The sequence below is a fragment of the Barbus barbus genome (genome assembly GCF_936440315.1).
Source record: "Barbus barbus genome assembly, chromosome: 44".
Classification (NCBI taxonomy): domain Eukaryota; kingdom Metazoa; phylum Chordata; class Actinopteri; order Cypriniformes; family Cyprinidae; genus Barbus; species Barbus barbus.
Window position 1 is genome coordinate 25331410 of NC_136722.1, and position 23957 is coordinate 25355366.

Here is a 23957-nt window from a genome sequence, read left to right on the forward strand (position 1 = left end):
AGCGAGCAGCAGCAGATGTTTGTATGCAGTGCTGGTCTGATGCTGTTCAGTTTGTGTTTGTAACCAGGCCGCTCTCATCGTACACATCTTAAACATGTTACGTAAGCCACACATCTGCGTTATATAACCGATATGAATAATAACACGGCGAGGTGAGGGGGTACAGAAAATGCAAATAATGTCTGCTGGAGTCTGAATGTAGAGCTGCTCCTTTTAAAAACAAATACAGATCAAATGGAGAAAATATCATATAGGATTATGGTACAAGAGGGTAAAGAAATATTGAAAATATTGGTAAACACTTTACAAAAGGTCCCATAGTTAATGCTTTAGCCAATATGAACTAACAATATGACATAATTTTGATTTTCATGTCATAATTTATCAGGAATTTGTCATAATTGTGACTTGTAATCTCATAAATATGACTGTCATACTAAGTCAAATTTATTACATAAAAGTCAAAATTATAACATTGAAAAAATCCTTTTGACAAGTCAATATTACGTCAAGTCAATTAACATCTACATTATAATCATGATTTTCTGACTGTTTAAGATGTTCCCACTTCCTTCCAACCGGTGTCTCAGCGGAGTCAAAAATGCCATCGTCACCCCTCGGTTCAGACCTAAGCTTCCTCTCTACACCCTCCTGGTACCTAACCCTAGTTTCCTCATCCTTTAACTTACATGTGTTCCATTTAGACTGTTCTTGATTTTTCCATTTCTGCATGCTCAGTCTTTGACAGCACTTTGCAATCACTGGAAAGTGGTCAGATTCGTCCCTCTATACGATCTGACTTCTACACGCATGCGCTGATTTGTGACTGCGTGTTTTGAGTTTGCGCTCCATTAAGTTGATTCTTTATCGTCTATTTTCTATCTTAAAAACTATTTTATACACTATCATTTTCGTTTCTATAACGAGTGAATATATCCCCTATAGCATTCTAAAACAAAACCAATCAGAGCACCTTGTTATCACTAGTTTTATTTTGATTTCTCGAGTCTGCTATTAGCTTATAGCCCGTTAGCATCGGCAGCGTGGCTGCCGCTAATCTCGCTTACATTGCTAATACTCTATTCACACACATTACCATTGTTTCACTGTTACTTGCTTAAATGACAGATTTGTGTCTACCTTTGAGTGCAGGTGAGGACACATTGGAGCTGCATTCGGTGCAGCTGGAGCTGGAGGCCGTGGAGAAGCAGATCCGTGACCTGATGGAGAAGCAGGCTCAGCTGAGAGAGCGGAGAGCCACGCTGGAAACATCCCGGGCTGATGCTCACAAGTCCGGGGTAAGTATACAGCACGCTGCTAACACTCCCACCACCTCTACTCCGTGTGTTTCTCTGCACTGTGCACCCAGGACGCCATCTTCCCAGATGTCCTTCCCTCCGGCGCTGGGACGCCACGGACACTGGGTGCACCAGCAGCGGAAGACGTGAGCCAGGCCCCGGGCGACAACCTCTCCGCCTCCGGTCTTCGAGATCTCCACCCGGAACCGCTTCGCTCCCCTCCGCGAGACGGAACGCGACACTGTGATCATCGGAGACTCCATCGTCCGGCACGTCCGTGCTACATTAGCTGAAGGTAAAGTGCACACTCACTGTTTCCCCGGTGCTCGTGTTCTCGATGTTTCTGAGCAGATACCCGCGATCCTGAAGGGCGAGGAGAGCATCGGTGCTGTCGTGCTGCACGCGGGGGTTAACGACACCCAGCTGCTTCAGACGGAGACACTGAAGAGGAACCAGCAATCCCGCACAACCAACTGAAATTACTATTATTAAAATCACAAAATGTATCTGAAAACACCGTTTGGAAAGATGCTGACAGGCGTCATGAAGCACAGTTTGCAGTCAGTCATGAGGATCTGGTTTAACTCTGTGTGGTCAAACCGTCCATTTGTCCTCAAGCTTTACGGCCGTTTTTATCACCGATTTTAATGACTTACATTACAGCATCTGTTAATATAAAGATCATGCATGCAAAATTTCATGCGAAAGGTGTGCGCATTTCATAGCTGGTTATTAAGATTTGATGTGGAAATATAAAACAGCTTCCCTGTCACCGGACCAAAGGCCCAGACTATGAATATTCACGCTTTCCCAGCTTTATTAATGAGGAAGACGAGCGCCTGACCTTTATCATCTGACAAGCTCATGATGGAAAGATCAGTTCTGTGTTTTAATGTCATTCGGCAGCAGAAACATACATGCAGGTATTATTTACTTACAGAAATCAGGTCTAGATATAAAGCTGGAGGGAAATACTCCTGCTGTTCAGCATTAGAGAACTAGTTAATGTTCCTGTGGCTTTCTGCCGCTCTTCTAAAGCATTAACTGGTCATTCAAAAGCAATTACCTTTTCATCTGAACTTTAGAATGAAATGTCAGGATCTCATTGTACATTAAGCTAATGCACAAATACTGCTGCCGTCATTATAATCCAATCCCTGCTCCTGATGGGAAAATATGAGTCAGAAACTTTAACCAGTTTGACCTGTGACACCCAAAGCTGCTCATATGAGACCACTACATATATAGTGTTCTGGAAGAGAAAGCATGATAAATAATGACCTGTTGATCAGTGGCACAGGCTGCATGAGAAGGCTGGATCTGATCTGAATGTACAGATGTGGCAGAGGTCATCATATATATATATATATATATATCGATTGTAGTCAAGCATGGCCTGGTTTGCACCTTTAAATAAAAAGCATAAGTCAATTTCCTCAGCGATGCGGTAGCGACATGAAAGTTTAATGCTGCAAACGTCCGGCACAAATACTGCTGTGCAATCTTGTGAAAATTTAATGCCAATCTGCTCCCGACAATCCAGACACAATGTGACTTTAGCCATTCAGCTTTCTGCTCACCTTCCTCATGTCCTTGAGTTTCCTTCTGCAGCAGAAAGACACAGCAAAGTCCTTCATTCATTCAGATCATCAATGACAAACCACAGGTGTTATATATATATATATATATATATATATGTATTTTTTTTTTCTTAAACATGAATATTTTTGCCTAAGATTAAAAATGATAAACTATTTTCATTGTTAAATAATACTACTTAATAAAATTTAAGTATTACTAAATGAAGTGTATATATAATAAATATATAATATAATATTATATTCTAAAGTCTCCCAGGTTTGTGGACATTCACACAAATACCTGGCGACAGAGCATTTGACCACTGGATTTACAAAATCATTTCAGGTTTAAGAAGCGTTTCAATATTGCATCAACTTCTGATGAACATTATTTTTTATTTGAATTATCACTCTTTAGGTTATTTAACCATGTATTTCTGTGTCTTTAAAAAGGCTTTTGTCTTTCAAACACATTAAAATGCACAAATTCAGAAAAATTCTCATCTGATCCTCTTTCACCTAAAATATGTACTTGAAGGACCCCATAGATTTTAAAATGAATATTTTAATAATTAACTATCACATTTGCATTTTCATGGTTTTCTGACGTTGGTTATGGTCACATGACATGCAGGTGAACAAATACAATATTTCATTTTATTAGTAAGTTTTTTTTTATTGATTGATTTTATAATGACTTATTTCAATTTAACATTTTTATTTTCATTAAACTCATAAACCCCCTTCAGTTCCTTCACAGACCCCAGTTTGGGAAAATAATTGTGATAAATGAGTTAGGTCAAAAGTAATCTAAAAGCAGTCTGATTATATTACCTGAAATGTGTAATGGATTACGTTACTAACTACATGTTTTATGTAATTTGGAATCAGTAATGGATTACAATTTGTGAGTAATCTACCCAGCTCTGTAAACCTCAACTCCTTCAGTGGCACGTTCCTCTCCTGTGAACAGACAGAAGGAAAGCTGTATCTGTGAGGCTGATGAAGAGCCGTGCATCTGTCCGGTCTGCACTCACACACTCCATAGATCATCATGAGGAAATCATGAGTCCCTGTAAATCAGCCCATAAACACGTCTGATCTCTCCGTCCTCTCAAGGTCACAAACTCCTCCTTCATTACAGTCTGTGTGTGCCGAGTCACTGATAAAAACACAACGTGACAGAGTTTAGAGCGAGAAAGAAGTGTGACATCACAGATAGGAACAAACACTTTTACATTTGCTGAGGAGATTCCAGTGACGCTGACCCGTGCATCAGGTGCAGAATCAGAAGAAGTGGCTGCAGGGAGCTGTGATCTCACGTCGCAAATTGCATGCAGCCACGTGAAAAAACATGCATTCTTAATGGCCACATCTGTACATATCCATATGCATGTCATTTCAATGCCATGGCTTGTGAGTATACATATGTAAAGATGACCATCTTTAAGCATGACTGTTGAAATAAAATGGTAACACTTTACAATAAAGTCCATTTGTAACATTAAGAATAATGAAAGCTGTATACTGTTCTTTGCTGGAATGTGTTAATTTCAACATTAATATTACATTTACATTTTTATCCAAAGCGACTTACAAATGAGGACAATGGAAGCAATCAAAATCAACTAAATTTGTGTTATATAAATATATTTTTATAAAATAGAAATATTACTAATTCATTTTTATATTTTAATGTTTCTTCTGTTAACATTAGTTAATAAACTATAAATTAACTTTTATGATCAAAATAATATTAATATTTTTTTATTCATTTAAGTCAAGTCAAGTCAAGTCACCTTTATTTATATAGCGCTTTTTACAATGCAAATTGTGTCAAAGCACTGCACAATATCACAAAAGGAAAATAATGTGTCAATAAGTTTAAATAGTGTCTTTGCAATAAGGTCGGCGATATCGCTGGAAATTATTCATTTACAAAGTATGGTTCAGTACTGTTTTTTTTAAATAGTAAAGCACTATTTTAGTAGGGAAAATCCAGTCATATATGAGCACAGTCCTCAGTCCAACACACACTTTCTTCGCTAAGCAGTCATTCTGGGTAATCTCAGCGGCTCGTGTGGTAATGGTGCCATCAGTCATGGCGGCCGGTGGCATGAAGTCTTTCCGCTCACGTAGAGAGCCAGACGAGAAGGTTACGGGGCCGTCTTAATTGTCTTAATGTGCCGGTGACTGACCTGCTATTATATAGAGCAGGTGAAGTGAGGTAAAGGCCGACGTTGACTCCGCAATCTGCAGCCATTCGTCATGTTAGACACAAATGCGTCCTCGTCACCCGCCGCCGGTTCCCCTCAGATCACCCTGACAGGAGTGACGCTGATCCGTCCTGATGGATGTTTGTCCCTCCATCACAGACGCAGGTCTTTCCACAGGCTGTATGCAGCGAAGACGCCTGTGTCCAAACAAAAAGACAAAAAAAGAGATTTGAGCACTTAAAGGAGCAGCAAAACCAAACAATGACAATTCTGTCACTGTCATTCTTTCCCTTTGTGAAGCATGAAAGCAGACGTTTAGCAGAATGTTCACACTGTTCTTTTATATAAACGTCTTGTAGATCGAACAGTAAAGCATGTCTATATTAAATATTAATATTAAAATATGAATTAACTGATTCATATTTTATTTGAATTATAATTTAATTATAATTTTTTATTTAATATTGAATTAATATGTTGTAATTAATTACAATTATCATTAATTGTTCATTAATAATACTATTAATCTTTTTTTTATTATTATTCATCATTAATCATTTAATTATTAAATTAATATTACTATCACCCATTTGTAGTATCTTACAGTATCTTAATATTAAATATTCATGTTAAAAATGTTAATCAATTAATATTTAATAGTATGGATAAAGAGCTAAAGCTCAGTGACAGATTGAATTTCTTACATGAGGACGTCGACATGAAGATCATATTTTAGCATCTTTTGTTCACATCTCTTTCTCATCCATTGCTCTAATCCAGCACTAGCTGCTCTGGTAGGATAATAAGAGTGGAATCACACGCTGGTTACGTGATGGAGTGAAGGAGTAACACGGGCTGATGTGTGTGAGAGTGAATCATGATGGGTATTTATCTCTCTCTGTGAGGTCCTGACCGACTCTGAACCTGACTCTTCTGCATCAGTGAACCTGGAGCATCACAGACACTGTAGAAAACTCTGCATACTTATAGAAACTCTGCATACTTATAGAAACTCTGCATACTTACAGAAAGCCCTGCATACCTATAGAAAACCCTGCATACCTATAGAAAACCCTGCATACCTATAGAAAACCCTGCATACCTATAGAAAACCCTGCATACTTACAGAAAGCCCTGCATACTTATAGAAAACCCTGCATACCTATAGAAACTCAGCATACCTATAGAAAGTCCTGCATACTTATAGAAACTGTATACTTATAGAAACCCCTGCATACCTCTAGAAAACCCTGCATACTTCTAGAAAACCCTGCATACCTATATAAACTGTATACTTATAGAAAACCCTGCATACTTCTAGAAAACCTGCCTACCTCTAGAAAACCCTGCATACTTCTAGAAAACCCTGCATACTTATAGAAAACCCTGCATTCTTATAGAAAACCCTGCATACTTCTAGAAAACCCTGCATACCTATAGAAAACCCTGCATACTTCTAGAAAACCCTGCATACTTCTAGAAAACCCTGCATACTTCTAGAAAACCCTGCATACCTATAGAAACTGTATTCTTATAGAAAACCCTGCATACTTCTAGAAACTCAGCACACTTATAGAAAAGCCCTGCACACCTACTTATAGAAAAGCCCTGCACACCTATAGAAAACCCTGCATACCTATAGAAAGCGCGGCATACTAATAGAAACGCTGAATACTTCTAGAAAGTCTGCATACTTATAGAAGCACTGTAATAATGCTGCATAGAAATACACAGTGATTACATGTAATCTAATTCCCAGTACTTGTAATTAGATTATATCACACATTAAAGTGCTTGTAATCAGATTACAGTTACTTTATTATGGATGACATGATTACAAATGATTCACACATTGGCAGTATATTATTCATAATTTACTGATTCTCCCTCTTTTTTCTCTATTGTTTTCATTTCTAATAAAATTCTACTGTGTCATATTCACAATATAGAATGGTCATGTAAATGTCATGTGAATTAATTTGTGATCCATGCTTCTGAATTTGGGGAGAAAAGCAACTCTCGGTCAATTATATAAGACGTATAATTAAGCAAGTAGATATTTTACTTACACAAATATTTCCCTGTGATTTAAAGTTAATATTTCAATAATTTAACATCATATCCACATGTTCTCTGATGCCGGTTAATGGTTACATTGAAATGCAGGTAAACAAAACAAAATGTTTTTTGATTTTATATTTTTAATTATTAGCTCGTAAACCCTCTGCAGTTCTTTCATTTACCCCAGTTTGGGAAACCCTAAAGTAATGTAACGTTTAATGCATTTCATGATATCCATAACAATAACGGAATATAGCTATATTTGATTTCTCCTTGTTTTTTAATAATAAACCCACTCAAAGCAAGATATTGGATAAGTAATCATGTACATCATGTAATTTGTAATCAGTATCAGACTACAGTTTGTTAGTAATCTACCCAGCAGTGGAAACAGAACGGATAGCATGCTATTCCAAACACAGAAGATGAATGAGACATAACTGAGAGCTCATTTAAGCCTCCTGAGCTGTGAAAAAGATCGGAAATACACTTTCGTGCAAATATGCCATTGCTTTTTCAAGAGACACATGTTTTAGTCATCATCTTCCTTCATAAAGCAGCATCTGATGCAGAAAATAACATGCACGTCCTTGCATTTCCCAATTATGCATTCCCAGATCAATTAAAGTGTCAGGTTTGATTTTATTGGGATGCATTAGCATGTCAGGCGTGCCGGAGACGGGGCAGCGTGCCATCCTGGATAAATCAGTGTCAGCGCCGCGCTGATTCTGCACATTGCATTGTCATCGTGTCAGACTGAAGAGTAATGCAGCAGAGACAGGAACGCTCAGACGCTAAAACCCTTCATTCTGAGTGAGAAAACACACTTATTCTCTTGCTCTCAAGTTTCAGAACTGGCAGTGAATTCAATTTCTATTGGATTCGCTTCAGCGGGGAAATGCGACTGATGCACATGAAATTCGCCCTTGAAATTGCCCTGGTGACTTTCTAGTGTACGTTTTTATTGCATGGCAGATGCATTACAGTAATAATTCACCTTAAAGTGATTGTTCACAGTTGCATTGTTCCAAACATATTTGGCTATGCATGTCCCTACTGCATACTGTAGCATATGGAAGCATGTTATTATGAACAGCCTTATTAACACACTTGACTCATTAGTACAGTCTCCATGGCTGTGTTCTCAATACTTCCACACTACTCTACTATTGCTGCAGTATGTAAGGATGGCCAGACAGTCCACTAGGTTTACAGTATTTTAAAGCAACATTTTGCATTTAATTTAACTTAATGTAGGCCTACTAAAATATCTAAAACCATTAAAAATGTTCATTACTTGACATCTGTGTTCGGTAAGTTACTCTAAAAAAGGTAATTCATTACTAGCTATTAATTACATCTTCAACCTGTGTATTTAGATTACTGTACTAATTACTCTCTCTCTCTAAAAAAGTATTGCATTGCTTTTCACCAATTAATTTCAAAATCCAATATTAACCTCAACCAGAATAACAATAAAAGAATAGACATGAAACTGCTTTTAAATTCTTTTCAAATTAATTCTGCTTTAATTCTTTTAAATAAATAATATAAAATTGAATAAATTATTTTTTAACCGACCAAAGTATTTAAAGGGAGATGGTTACATTAAAGACATATTTTTGTTAAATTCACTATTGTTTTATATAGAATTGTTCAATAGTATTTAATTGCTCTTACTTTATCAAGGGAAAATAATTAAATGACAGTAATTAATAACATAGTAATCAACAATGTTTGACAAGATAAAATTTAACTGAAATAAAATATTTAAATTATTTTGATTTAGTTTAACTATAAGTGAAATATATACTAATATAAATATAGTAAAAATACCAATATTATATATTAATATAGTAAATATTAATATTATATAAATATAATAAAATATATAAATATCAATTGCAAAAATACATAAAATTACTAAAACTAAATTAAAATGAAAACAGAAAATATAAAAGTAAAAAGTCATTCAAAATATTAACAAACTATAATAATATCTGATGCTAAAAATAACCGATTATCTCAATCAGGCTACCATGATGTTATAAAATACTTTTTTCCCAGTTAAAGTTGATTTTATTTCAAGTAACACATTTTTTCCCATTAGTTTTGGATTTAACTATAATAACCCTGGCCACAAAACTAGATTTCCCTCAAATCTGATGTGATTTCAGAGCAAAGCTCATAAATTAGCAGCAGAAGCGTATGTGCAGATTAATTAAGATGCATATTAATCAGATGCAATGAACCTGACTGTATGTCCACAGGGGAAGCGCAGAAGAGCTGAGGATCGACTGAGATGAGATGATGTAACTTCACACTATAAAGCGACAGATTTTCCAGCAGCTCGCCGGATACGAATGAAATATTTCTCACTAATGAGCCGCTGGCAGAGAATATAGAGCACTTCCTGCGGCAAGAGGAAACACTCATCGCTCTCATCTCAACATACCGTGTGCTGGAGGATCAGAAACTCCTGTTCAGTCACGACGAGGTAATCAAGAGAAGGCAGGACAGCATGTTCCTAAACAGCAGAAGAACAAATGATGAGAGCCAAATGTGTCTGAAAGATTGTGCTGCTACTGTACGTTCACATACAAGTCTTAAAGACACAGTAGCCAAAAACTGATCAATATATTGAAAGAGAGTGAATATTGTTAGATAATCTCTAGATCAGTGCTACCAAAACACTACCAAGGGTCGTAAAGATGAAAAGAAAATGATATTTTGCAATCAAAATACAAATATAATTTTTTTTATAAAATCTGCCAGTGAGGTCAGGAAAATAAACTTGTTTTCTTTTTGAGTTCGGTTTATTTTTCTGACCCCAGTGGCAGATATTTGTTCTTGTTTTAAATAAAAATGCTAATTATTTATTCATTCATTCTAGGGAAAAAAGTAATTTTGCATCTCAAGTAAATGTTTCTTGATTTAAGAGCAATTCAATATTTGTACTGCATGGAAAACAATAAAAATCACTTTCTGCAGTGTGCAGTTAACACTAGACAAAAATATACAGAAACGCGATGTCTTCTGAGTGAAAATGGTTTGAAAGTAAACTCAGCATCAGTTTGTGTTCAGTCTGTGTTGCAGCTGCTTTCCTCGTGATCGTGTTAATACAGCGTCTTCACTGTCGTCTTGAGTCTAAAATCACTTCCTGCTCCAGAAATCAGCTCCATTAAACTCTCAGACATTAAAGCGAGAGCAGCTCAGCGTGAGGCAGATTGACTCGGACACGGAGAACAGCATCAATAAACTCAGAGGTTTTCCATCAGCGTCAGACTTCTCAAACCAGATCACCACACAATCACACACATATCTGAGACTGACTGATCTTTAAAGGAATAGTTCACCCAAAAATGACCCTCAGTTCATCTGAGATCAGGATGAGTTTGTTTCTTCATCAGGTTTGTAGAAATGTGTCTCTGCATCAGTGTCTCAGCAATGGATGCTCTGCAGTGAATGGGTGCCGTCAGAATGAGTCCAAACAGCTGATAAAAACATCACAATAATCCACACCACTCCAGTCCATCAGTTAACATCTGGAGAAGACAAAAGCTGAAACACATTCAGCATTAAAACCGTGCTTTTAGGTTAAAATATGAGCCCATAATCCATAATATTGCTTTATGGATAACCATAACTAAAAACAAAACCCTAAAAATATTTTGTTACTTGAAATAAATGTTAACAGACATGAAATAAAATAAAATATGAAAAAATATATTTCAGCCAGTTGCAACATTTCTCACTTTCATTTGATTTAAATTTAAGAACTAAAACAACTAAAAGAACTAAACCTAATAAACAACAGAAAACTGTATAGACATCTAAAAAAAAATTTTAAAAAAGCAACAAAATTACTAAAACTAACTAAAATTGCAAAGAAAACAGAAATTACAAAAATAAAATCTAATTCTAAATATTAACAAAAAAATATATATTTTTAAGAAATTAATATTTTCAGCAAGAATGCATTAAACTGATGAAAAGTGGCAGTAAAGAGGTTTATAATGCTTCAGAAGATTTAGATTTTTTCTAAACTCCTACAATGCAACTCCAACGGCAAAGGACAGATATTAAAATACATATGGTTTCAAAAACATCAACATAGTTCAAACATAAACACTTTTAGACTCAAATTTTGTTCTTTAACTACTTTCAATGCATTTTTTCCCAAACCAGTCAAGCACAAAGCTGTCCAGACAGGTGTCTGTGTGACTGAGCTGACCAATGAAGTCAAGTTTGCAATGAACTGGTTTAGGAAAATAAATCACATGCGATTTCGAGTTGGACTAGAATTGGAGTTTGTTTTGTTTTGAGTGTAATGGAGAGACGCTTCAGATGTTTAGATGCTGTAGATGAGTTAAACTGATGCAGCATTAACCCGGGTTTAAACAGATCTCTGAGGCCCTGAGCGCTGCAGGATGGCCTGAGATTAGACTCGTATCTGTTTGACCCCCGCTGAACTGACCATCTGTGTCCCTCCACTCATGTCAGGACTGACCATCCAGATATAAACACATAATTAAACTAATGATCAGCAGAGAAAGCGTTTGCTGGTCACTGACTCTCAGTTTAGAGCTTTAGTGCAACACATCAGTGAAAGCTGCATACTGCAAACACACATTAAATCAAGAAAACTAAATACTGACGTGTGACATGATTTCAGGACACAGACTGCTCCGATCTAAGACTATAATTGTTAACTAAAACCAAAACCGTAAAAAATTTACCAAAAGCCTTTATGCATAATGCAAGTTAAAATGCATTAAAGTGTAGCTGAAAACATCTCTGACTGAGTTATGATTATGATGAAGGCGTCTCTGATCGACTGCTTTGACACATTAGACAGTCGTTTGTGATAAATCTGATCACTGTGCTATTAATAATCAGTATCCATAGCAACAAAGATCCCAAATATAGCCGTTACAGATCGATCACTGCCAGCTTTACTTCAGAGGAGAAACTTACATTACGTCATCAAGTAAAAATGATAGAAAAAAAGATCATGTGATGTACTTCAACAATAAACATCTGTCCAATCAGACCAACCTCAATCTACACTGACGAAGCCCTGCTGCCGTCTGCACTGAGAAAATTAACCAATAATGCTTCGTTATTTAGGCTACATATTCATTCCTCCTTTAAACACACAGTCCACTTCTAATGGATTGACACAAACTGAATCTTGATTTCTGACATATATTCATGTAAAACAACACGAGCTCCAGCCGCACAAACACAGAAGCTAAACGTCAAAGACCCATCAACTCATCTCAGGTCAAACACACTCGGTCTGAACGAGTGAAAAACCCTCCTGGACACGAAGAGCACTGATACGGTGTTATTAATTCTTTTTATTTTTCTGTACAACGTGAGCTGGAGAGCTGAAATACATCAGATCTCTAAGAGCACTGAATGCACTGAAGAAGATCAGAGAAACTGACCTGAATCACAGAAGAACATCACTTCAGATGCTGCAGACACAGAGGAACATGAATCAACATCAAACAGACCTCAGAACTACAACATCTGATCTACTGAACCAGATAAACCTTTCCTAAACAAAGCAATGGCCAAACCTGAAGAAAGCAGTATTTACCTGAGGCTGATGCTCGATCTGCTGTGTATCTCTGGTTCACAGGTGCACAGATAAATCCACACAAACACACGTGCAAACAGGTCTTTATTATGCAACGGAGTCCCTTTACAGCAGGTCATGAATAAGTGCATCTGATCACATGATTGACGTGTTTATCTAGACAGACTGAATGCATCAAAAACATCTGGATTCATATGAAAACCACATCTACTTCAATGCATTCACATCACTTCTGCAGATTTCAAACCTCTGCTGTTATTAAATTCAACAAAATTAACTGGTACCACTTTAGAAGCATTAATTACTTAATATAAATATTATAGTGCTGTGAAGAGATTAATCACGATTAATCGCATCCAAAATAAAAATTATATAAAATTATATAAAAATATATTTATTATAAAAATTTAAAATAAAAAAAATTTGTTTACATAATGTGTACAGTGTATATTTATTATGTATATAAATTACACAGTATATATTTTAGAAATTATTTACATGAATATACATTTATTTATATTATATAGAAATATATTCAATATATAAACAAAATATTTTTCTTAAATATATACATGCATGTGTGTGTATTCATATATACATAATAAATATACACTGTACACGCATATATTATATAAACAAAAACTTATTTTGGATGCGATTAATCCTCTGACAGCACTAAAATATGAATACTAATAAGCATTATTATATATGTTTAGAGATATTTGTTTTTATTCTTAGTCATACATTTAATTAAATATTTATAATTTGTATTTAATGCATTACAAAAAATTTATCATTGGAATTTATCATTGAATTACAGTATATCACTATTATTTTACTTAATATTTTAATAATCCTAAAATATTACTTTTAAATACCATTTAACAATGATTCAAGGAATCATCTCAAGCTTCTAATGTTGTTGTCATGAGATTAAAAAAAATAATCATAATAAATTCATCTATATTTAAGGTTTAATTTGTAGTTAAGATGTACTACAAAAATGTGCAATTTATTTTAATAGTTAATAGCATTGTTTATTTAACTACTAAATTTGAGCAAAAATATTTTAATGATAAAATCTGACTTTTAAAGTCTGATTTAAGCACAGCTACAAATCATTCCTTTCAATCGTTCTGAGTTACTATGATGCAGCTGTATCTGTGTTTGTTTGCATGAAGAGATGAGATTTGTGGAGGTCTCACAGCAGATGGAGTGATTTCTGATGATCTTTGAGAAGCTGATCCTCCAGCGCTGCGTATCTGAGCATCAGCGGCTCATAAACCTGCAACGACACCAACAACACGTCAATGAACAGCTCAACACCTCCAGAAAACTCTTCAATATCACAGAATAAAAGATCAGTCCATATTCAGCTCCTGTTCCTCTGCTGCTGTGTAATGTGGTTTAGGGCTGTATTAGGTTTGTCGTCTGTCCTTGAGGAATTCATCTGGGAGTTTATTTCCACCATATGCTGCCGTATCGTTCAGTGTTTGACTCAAAAACTCGCTGTGTGTCTGGATGTGCTTGTGTCACATGACAGAGACGGACTCATGTAAGATGCTGTGAGTGATTCACACTGATATACAGGGAAATTATCAATTATTCAATTATTCTAAAGGCTTAGAGACTAAATATGTATTTATCTAGTTTGATTTTTATTTTAGTAATTTTAGCAAAATATTGTTTCCGCAAATATTCTGTAAGACTCCGCTGTTATATAAATAAAAAGAAAATAAATAAATAAATGAGCTCTGAATGACTTTAAAATGTCATGGAGTCGCTCCATCTAAACATTAGTAGAATTTCCTGTAATGCACTACAATGCAAACAGAAGAAAGAGAAAATAAGCTCCAGCTCTTCTGAAAGGGAACGAGACACAGAGAGGACATTAGGATAACGAGATGTAATCAGAGGCTGTTTGAATGTGCAGCTGGAGGTCAGAGCCAGTTATAATAAACCAGTGGCCTGCGTATGACACACAGTCATATCATCAAAAGCACATCTCTAATTTATACAGCACAAGTCAACGGGACACACGACACCGCCTGCCCTCAGCTTAATAATGCAACTCTACATCACAGACTGTTTCCAGGTGTTTCAGACAGAACCGCGTTATATTCCCTTCAGCTCTGGAAGATTTCAGCAAATCAGAATTATGAGATAAAAGTCACAATTACGACAAGTCAAAAATGAGTTAAGTCAAAATTATGAAACACCAAGTCACAGTTAAAACATCAAAAATAATAATTATGGCATAAGTCAAAATAATGACAGTCATAATTATGAGATAAATTGAAATTATGACACCAAGTCAAAATTAACAAAAGTTCATAATTATATTGCTGTATCACACATGGAAATTATGACAGCCATAATGAGAAAAAAAGTCATAATTATGACATAAAAAGCTATTATACAATTAAAAGTTATGACAAATCAAAATTATGTGGAAAAGTCCAAATATGACATATATTATAATTATGAGATAAATCGAAATTATGACACTGAGTTATAATTTTAACAAATCAATGAGATTAAAAGGTCATTATTATGATAAAATTATGAAATACTGAGTCATAATTATGAGATAAAAAGTCAATTATGACATTCAATTATGACAAAACAAATGAAATTATGCCAGTTATCATCAAATCATAATTTGAACAAAAAGATAATTATGAGATTAAAAAGTCATTAAGTGTTGAAATTATGAAACACTAAATCATAAGATTAAAAATCATAATTAAGAGAAAGTCACAATTACAACATACTAAATCATAAATATGACAAAAAGATTATGACTGAGTATATTAATAGTCAATTATGAGATTAAAAATTGTAATTAAAACAAGTCATAATTGTGGTGTAAAGAGTCAAAATTATGACATCCAAATCTTAATTATGAGATAAAACGTCAAAATTGTTATGTAAAAGATAGAAAATAGCAGCATAAAAGTTTTCAACATTTTATGTTACAATTTCAACTTTTTATATTCTAATTATGCCCAACTATGTCATAATTCTGAGTGTTTATCTCATAGTTTTGACTTACTACTTAGACTTGACTTCTGTTTTTCTGATGTGTTGGAAATGGGCTTCCATGCATTTCAACACGCAAACGCAACTGATACGTGTTGGACGAGACATTTATAGAGGCACAAGAGTTTATCGAAAAATGATCATATTGTCATCATTTACTCACTCCATATGACTTTCTTTCTTCTGTGGAAAACACGTCAAGCTCCAGATCATCCGATCATCTGAGGCCTCAGAGGCTCGAATACAAACTACATCTTCAACATTCAGAAAAACCGGATCATAATGCTTCGTGTTGCCAAACTCATGCATAGTAATGATTTCACAGAGCATGATGGGATATTTCCTTCAGTTTGCCTTTTGCTAAATAGAGCTGTCAGTCTTTCAGCTGTGATCGGGAAGGTAGTTAAAACGCTGACAGGTAAACAAAACGTAATATAAACTTCATTATAACAAATCATACTTACATTTGACATATTACTTGTCCAGAAACAAAGAGAAACCCAAATTTCCATAGAAGAGTTCATTGCACTATGCAAAATACTCTAATTTCCTCCACAGCCGGGTTTCTCAAACTGGGGTTTGTGAATTGAAGAAAAGCAAAAATGAAGTAAATCATAAAAAAATTAAAAATATAATTTAAAACATTAAATGTATAATTAAAAGTATAATGATAATGTGAAGACTAAATGATAATTATAATAAAATTACTTAATTAGTAAGAGTATTAAAATAAATAAATACAATTTTAAAATTTAAACTAATTAAATTACATGCATTTAAAAATAAATCATATGCATTTAAAGTTAAATTTAAATGCACTTAAAATAATAATAATAAATTTAATTTGTAATGCGCCATTCTTAAACTCAAAGCGCTACAACACATACAAACAAAAATCAACCAAAACTACATATCAAAATAAATTCACAGTAAATAATCACACATTAAAAGCTTTACTAAAGAGATGCGTCTTAAGAAGTTTCTTAAAGCAATCCAAGGAAGCAGCATTCCTAATGAACGCAGGTAATGCGCTCCATAGCTTAGGCCCGTTATAAGAAAAAGCCCCCCCCCCATGGTTTTTAATTTACAACGAGGCTGATACAAGGAGAGACAACCAGCAGAGCGGAGAGAGCGAGGAGGAGTAGAAAGAGTGACCAAATCACAGATGTAATCTGGAGCCAGCCCATGCACAGCTTTATAGGTTAAAATCAATACGTGATTGAACCGGGAGCCAATGATGTTGCTGGAGCACTGGGGTAATGTGATGGCGTGCAGATGTATAAGTCGAAACTCACGCAGCTGAGTTTTGTATATATTGCAATCTCTTAACAGAACTTGCTGGTAAACCCCCAAAGAGAGAATTACAATAATGGAGCCGTGATGTGATGAAGGCATGAATAAGCCTCTCAGCATCAGGCCTGGAAAGAAAGGGTCTAATGCGAGCAATGTTACGAAGATGGAAAAAAGCAACTTTAGTTATGTTTTTGAAATGAGAATTAAAAGTCAGCTGAGCATCAAAAATCACGACTAAATTACGCACCATATAAATATAAACCATATAATTCTAATAATATTGCTACTCCTGACCTCGGCTATTCAGGATCATATAGACATGATATAGATGCATCAGTCTCATATTCTCTCATCCTGCAGGTTCATGGGGTCTGAATGTGTTTGTAAAGCCTCAATGAAAGAGGCTTTGTCTAGATTCAGCGGCATTCGGCTCGTCCCGGACTGACCCTGCGAGTGCAATTTCCCTCACAATGCATCTCTGCGGCGGGATGAAGCGTTTAATGAAGACGCACTGACTCATGAAGCGGGTCAGAGATCAGCAGAGAGACGCCGGATCATGTGCAGCGTTTCAGAAGATCAGCGAGACCGAGATCTGCTGTTTCACTGCTGATCACTCAGACAGATCAATCACTACGCTTCTATTTCTAGTCTGAAGTCAACAGTCAAGAGAAGAGATGTTGTTACTACATCAAACACTCATTTAACATCTACATGGATTTATTCAAAACTGGTCTGAACCGAAGCGTGATCTGAAGGCTCATGACCCCGATCTTGAGTTGAGGACTAATCAATAATAATTCTGTTTAATGACTAATTATATTTTGGTTGTAAATAACCGTGTGTCCTGATTTGAATCAGAGCTATAACTAAAAATAAAATATAAAATTTTATCAGCTTTGGTTTAGAGATTTTAAATCATATTTTCATGTTATGGAATAGAACAGCTCAGACGAAAAGTAAAATAAAATCATATCAACTTTTTAAAATGAATACATTTCAACTTTTTTTTTTTTTTTAATGTTTTTTAACTTTTTAGAGGATTTCACCATAAATCACAATTAATATTCATAAAATAAAACTAAAATGCATCAACTTGTCACTTTTTGGTATTTTTTTTAGATTTTCACTATAAATCACAATGCAAATGACATTTTATGGAGCAGTTCAGACAAATAAAAATAAAATATTAGTATTGTTTAATGACGTTGCAAATTATATTTTGGCTCTGAATAACTGTTTCACTATGAATCACGACTGAATGAATGAACTGAACTGAACTGAAACACTTGAAATTACAATAAGCACACTAATTAAAGGGCTGAGCTGAGACTACACACTAACTAACATTAAAAAAGTGAAATCGCAATCAACCACCCCTTTAATGAAACTCAATTGACATGTAATGAACTGCAATATGTGATGAAATCAAGGAATCACTGAATCATGTTGTAATTGATTCTCTGAAATGAACCTGTAGAAGAAACTGACTCACAGTTTGCTTTGTGAAGGATTTATCTCTGATGTTATACACAGTAACGTCACCAGTGAGAGACAGTCAGGATCGACACTGAATTGTGATTCAGAAAGGAATATTGTGATGTGAGTATTTGTACCTCTTGTGCTCTCGGCGCGGGTCTGATGGCCAGCTGAGGTTCTGGAGCGTTTCTGAGCGTCTCTGTGAAAGATGCTCCTGTTTCTGCCACTAGACCTGCAGAAACACACACATTCAGTCATACAGAGTCACCGAACAAACACTCAATCAGGTCAGTGCAGGACTCATGAAAATAAAGCTGCTTCACGATGCCATAGAAGAACCCGTGTGTCTAAATAATTCCATAAAGAACCTTTCTGTTTCACAAAAGCTTCTTCAGATTATAAAAAGGTAAGAAAGAGAAGGTTCTATAAAGAACCTTTGACTGAATGGTTCTTCTATGCATCGCTGTGAAGAACCTTTAAAGCTCCTTTATTTTTAAGTGTGTACATATTACAAACATGTGTTTCATAAAGAGTTTAAGGGAATATTTCAGCCAACATATTAAAATGATGTCATCATTGACTCGCTCTCAGCCAACTGCTGTGTGTTTCATGCATCAGGTCACTTTTGTAGGTGCTTATTTTGTCCTTTTTAGAGAATATAAATAAAAACTATTCATCGCAATCAGTTTTTATTTAAGCTTTTAATTATAAATCACAATCTAAATTCCATTTTAGATTAATAAAATTAAAAATAGAAAACATTAATTTTAATAATTTTAATATTAATCCATTCTAATGCTTTTAACTATAAATCCCAATCATTTTATAGAACGGATCAGGTCTAACGTAGATAAGAAAGTCCAAAGATTGGGTCTAACACACAGCTTTGGTGTGACGATGATCAGCACTGATCGATGATTAAAAACGCTTCTTTAGTTTAATTAGCATTTAAACAGGTAAAAATCAAGGTTCAGAGCCGCAGAGTTCTGATGTTTCATCTTCTACACAGTGTTCAGATGAACTGAGAACCAAACCGCAGTGAAATCCAGCGCATGCATTACAGCAGTGAATAATGAAAGCCTTATTGAACCCAGAAACTGAAATAAAAGATTTCTTCTGAGAGATGCACTGAAAAGCACCGGCCGGCCGCACGACGTCATGTGAGATCCGAGGCCTTATTAAATCATAGACAAAAGCAAACTGATTTCAAAATAAGGTAAATAAAGGCCTTATAAAACACGCTCTGCCAGTATAACAGACATGAAGTCAATGAACCGACGGACAGGAGATCCGCAGGGTTTTACTGTTTCACAGAAGTTGCTTCATCTCGTGTGAAAGACTAATGAGGTTTTACAGCAGCTACATCAGTTTCTCCTTCAGCTCATCATCCTCGGAGAAACTGTGTGTCCACTCGACGGTCAGCTTCGAGTACAGATTGCACGAGAGGAGAGGAGAGGAGAGGAGAGAGAAGAGACTCTCTTCAACATCAGTGCAGACCCCTTTAGTGACTTTTTTCCCTTCAAAAAAGCGCCTGAACCTTATTTAGTTTCTGAGAATTGCTGTTCTGCCGCGCGAGCGTGAGGTCATGCTCTCCCAGCGTACACACACCTCTCTCTCTGCGTCTGCTCAGTTTCTGTTCAGCGAGCGGCGGAGAGGAGCAGCGCTTTAATTCAGTTAAACACAGATATTATGCTGCTTCTCTAATTTTACATGCAAGTATAGCCGAAATCACAGCACAGCTATTGTCTTTATCTTATGTGTATTTGATTTCATCAGACGACGGCTCGATTATCAGGATTGTTTTGTGCAGATTAACATCTTTGAAGGGAGAGCTGGTTATGTTGTCTTAAACTACCTTTGAAACATGTCTAGTAATAAACATACATTTGCATAAAGCATCCGTATTTGTCCATGCCCATGTTGATTAGAGTATTAAAAACTTGAAGTGTTCATTTAAGGTACATTTAGAACAAATAAAAATGTAAGATTAATCGCGATTACATTTTTTTTATCAATTGACAGCCCTAAATATAAAAAAAATTTTTTTTTTTATATATTATATATATATATATATATATATATATATATATATATATATGTATGTGTATGTGTGTGTGTGTGTATTTACATTTATTTTATTATTTTTTTAATTTACAATTTATGTACATTTGCTAAATCCCCAAATGTACATCTAATTATTCCAAATTTTATCTAAATATTCATTATATTACATATTTAAAAAGTTTAAAATATGATTTTGTAAAATAGTTTTCTTATTTCTAAGGATTATATATTTTTGAATATATTTTTGATAGTTTTTGTTGATATCTCCACACGGTCAGTGTGTTTCTATGGAAACGCAGTCTGTTCTCCTAATTAACAGCAGCTCGTCGTCAGGATTAATGCACAATAAGAATCATCTGTAAACCCTTCAGAAAGTCACTCTCCACGTCTGTTAAAGAAAGGGCCCTGACCGTTAATTATGAAGCAGACAGCCCTCATCAGGCTGTGATTAAAGCCTCATCCGCTTGTGTTTGATTCTGACGGGACGCTTCAGATTCACTGCCTCTCCATCATATTGTCCTGATCAGACCCATGCGTCTCACACACTCACAGCAAACACACTTCATTAGTGCTCCGTCTGCATGATCAGATCGATGTGGATCAAGACGCTGAACTGAAGCACAGATTCTGGACAGCAAATATCAAATATCGCTTCGGTCCTTATAATAACTGTCTAGGGCTCCAAATATGACAAAGTCAACAAAACAGCTCTATTTTGCCAGATTTACATTAATAATATAGCAGTCATGAGTAACACAGGTATATTTGTAGCAATAGCCAATAATACATTGTATGGGTCAAAATTATACATTTTTCTTTTATGACAAAAATCATTAGGATATTAAGATCATGTTCCATCAAGATATTTAGTAAATTTCCAACCATAAATATATCAAAACTTCATTTTTGATTAGTAATATGCATTGCTAAGAACTTCATTTGAACAACTTTAAAGGAGATTTTCTCAATATTTAGATTTTTTTGCTCCCTCAGATTCCAGATTTTCAAATAGTTGTATCTCAGACAAATATTGTCCATCATAACAAACCATACATCAATGGAAAGCGCATTTATTCAACTTTTATGATGCATAAATCAACCCTTATGACTGGTTTTGTGGTCCAGGATCACATTTTTGTCTCATTTTGTCATGCATTAGTTATGCATTACATATAATAAAATAATAAATAAATAATATTAAAAATAAATCTTATTTTTTTTTGTCCAAATGTAATTAGTAAATCTAACTTTAAATCAAAATATATAAACAATATACCAAAATCAAAATATATAAACAAAAAAAAAAACCTAAGGAAATGCAAGCCAAATTTTGCAGATTTACCTGAATAAACTTTTTTTTTATTTATATATTTATTTTATATATATATATATATATTACATTTATGGGCAGTGTTGACAAACATACAGATTTACAACATTTAATATTTAAAATGTAAATTGCATGCACGTTAAATATGCTAATAGTTTATTTAGTCATTAAAATATATAAAAATTAGACATCTGAAACTGCATTATCTTATTAAATGTGAATCTGGCTTATCTAGTAGATCTAGTGCTGTCATGTAAACAAATATTAACAGTTGGTCTCTATGGGATGTCAGGACCAGAGTTATCTGATAATGTAATTATTATTATTACCATGTAAGGCTCTGTAAGCGCAGCCCAGACAGGCTGAGTTTGTCACGTCGATGGTGTAGACCGGAGCGTTGAAGACGTCACACAGAACCTGAGGGACATTACAACATAATCAAGACACATTTACATTTAAACAAAAATAGTCTTGTTTAGCCTTTGAATTAAGATTATTTTTCTTACCCCATTGGCAGATATGTTTGCTTGTTTTAAGCAAAAGCTTACAAAATTTTTATAATTTTTTCAGAAAACAAGACTTAATATCTTAAGTCATTTTACCGGTCAAGTAAATGCATCTTGATTCAAGAATGCTTAGATATTTATACTAGAAAACAAGACCAAAATACTAAGGAAGAAAATCATTTATATAAATCTGGCAAATCTCAGTGTTGTTTTGTAAAATACCTGTAAAATGTCTTTGTTGGAAGACGCTCCTCCTGTGGCCAGCACTCGTGTACCAGCAACTATAAAACAGATTCATTCATGTTATACTGAATATCATCATAAACCAGCCTTACTGAGACCTGTGACAACTAGCCCCGGTCGACCCTAGAATAACAGAAGAGCTGTGAGCTGATTTTCTCTATGCATGTGTTTGTATGATTCAACACCAGATATCAAATGTTAACGCTGCCATCACAGGCCACAATGAGACATAAAACATTATGTTATGCTAATTAAAGCATAATTCAGGCTGCATGAAGCATAAAAACAAATGTTATGCAATAAAAGGGAACATAAAAATGAAAATCACTGCAGATCCAAAGCATAAAATTATTGCACTTGTAAAATTCATCATGAAAAACAGATTTATGATCAGTAAACTGCATCTTAATAAAGAACAAGAACCTGATAATCAGGCTTTACATTATATATGCTTAAAAACACTTGAAATGCTCAGAAAACACATGCAGTCAACATTTCCTCTGCATAAAAAACACTGGAATGATTAAGATCAGCCTCATCTGCATTCATTAAATATTCATGAGGCTCTTTTCTCTTAATGCACACTAAAACACGATCAGACCTACAGGTGCTGCACACACACACACACACACACACACACACACACACACATTGTGATCACTCCTACATCAACAGAACAGCAAACATTTTTAAACATTCATTAAAGAATAAATGTTATTTGATACAGAAATACATTACAGATAGTGAATAATTCCATGATCAATATCCTTCAGCACTATGATGAATTTAGTAAGATCTCCGAGTCAGAATAAACAATGTGAGGGGTGTGGCCTTCATCATCATCATCATCATCAGTTCCTTCTTTACAGGGATATATTGCTAAGCACGTATATAATCAGGAGAGAGAGAATCATAAGGACGGTCACAGAATGAACTGTGTGGCTGTTTGATGATCAATAATGTAAATGTGTAACGCATTGAGACGCAGCTGCATCTCTGAGCTGTTTGTGTTCTTCTACAGAAGAGTGCATTATTAATAATTATTGATGGAGGGCGTTTGTCCAGCATAAACCCTGATCTGAACAGCGCTGACCTTCACTCAGCCGTCGCCCCGCGGCAAACACCTTCAGCACAAATCGACCCGCGGAGAACCTGTCTGATAAAAGCTGCCTCCGGCTAACAGAGAAAACATGCGGATACACGTCAAATCCGGCTGGAAGAGACACGGATATCACTGGAG

The 23957-nt window shown here is 35.1% G+C and overlaps 1 protein-coding gene across 2 annotated transcripts in view; it reads right to left on the bottom strand.

Annotated features, from left to right (window-relative positions):
* Positions 1–3423: 3423 nt before the first annotated feature.
* The window catches only part of xylb (xylulokinase homolog (H. influenzae)), a 37135-nt gene continuing 16601 nt past the window's right edge, over positions 3424–23957 (bottom strand). The window contains exons 16-23 of one of the 2 annotated variants that reach the window (XM_079406824.1): positions 22697–22755; positions 22298–22385; positions 18712–18806; positions 13969–14048; positions 12609–12638; positions 9611–10611; positions 5077–5291; positions 3424–4040 (exon numbers count right to left, since the gene is read on the bottom strand). In XM_079406824.1, coding sequence (XP_079262950.1) covers positions 12632–12638; positions 13969–14048; positions 18712–18806; positions 22298–22385; positions 22697–22755 — 329 coding nt within the window. In that variant the 3' untranslated portion in view covers positions 3424–4040; positions 5077–5291; positions 9611–10611; positions 12609–12631. Of the gene's footprint in view, positions 4041–5076; positions 5292–9610; positions 10612–12608; positions 12639–13351; positions 14049–18711; positions 18807–22297; positions 22386–22696; positions 22756–23957 lie in introns of those variants that run through there. The other variant, XM_079406825.1, reaches the window with a different exon arrangement.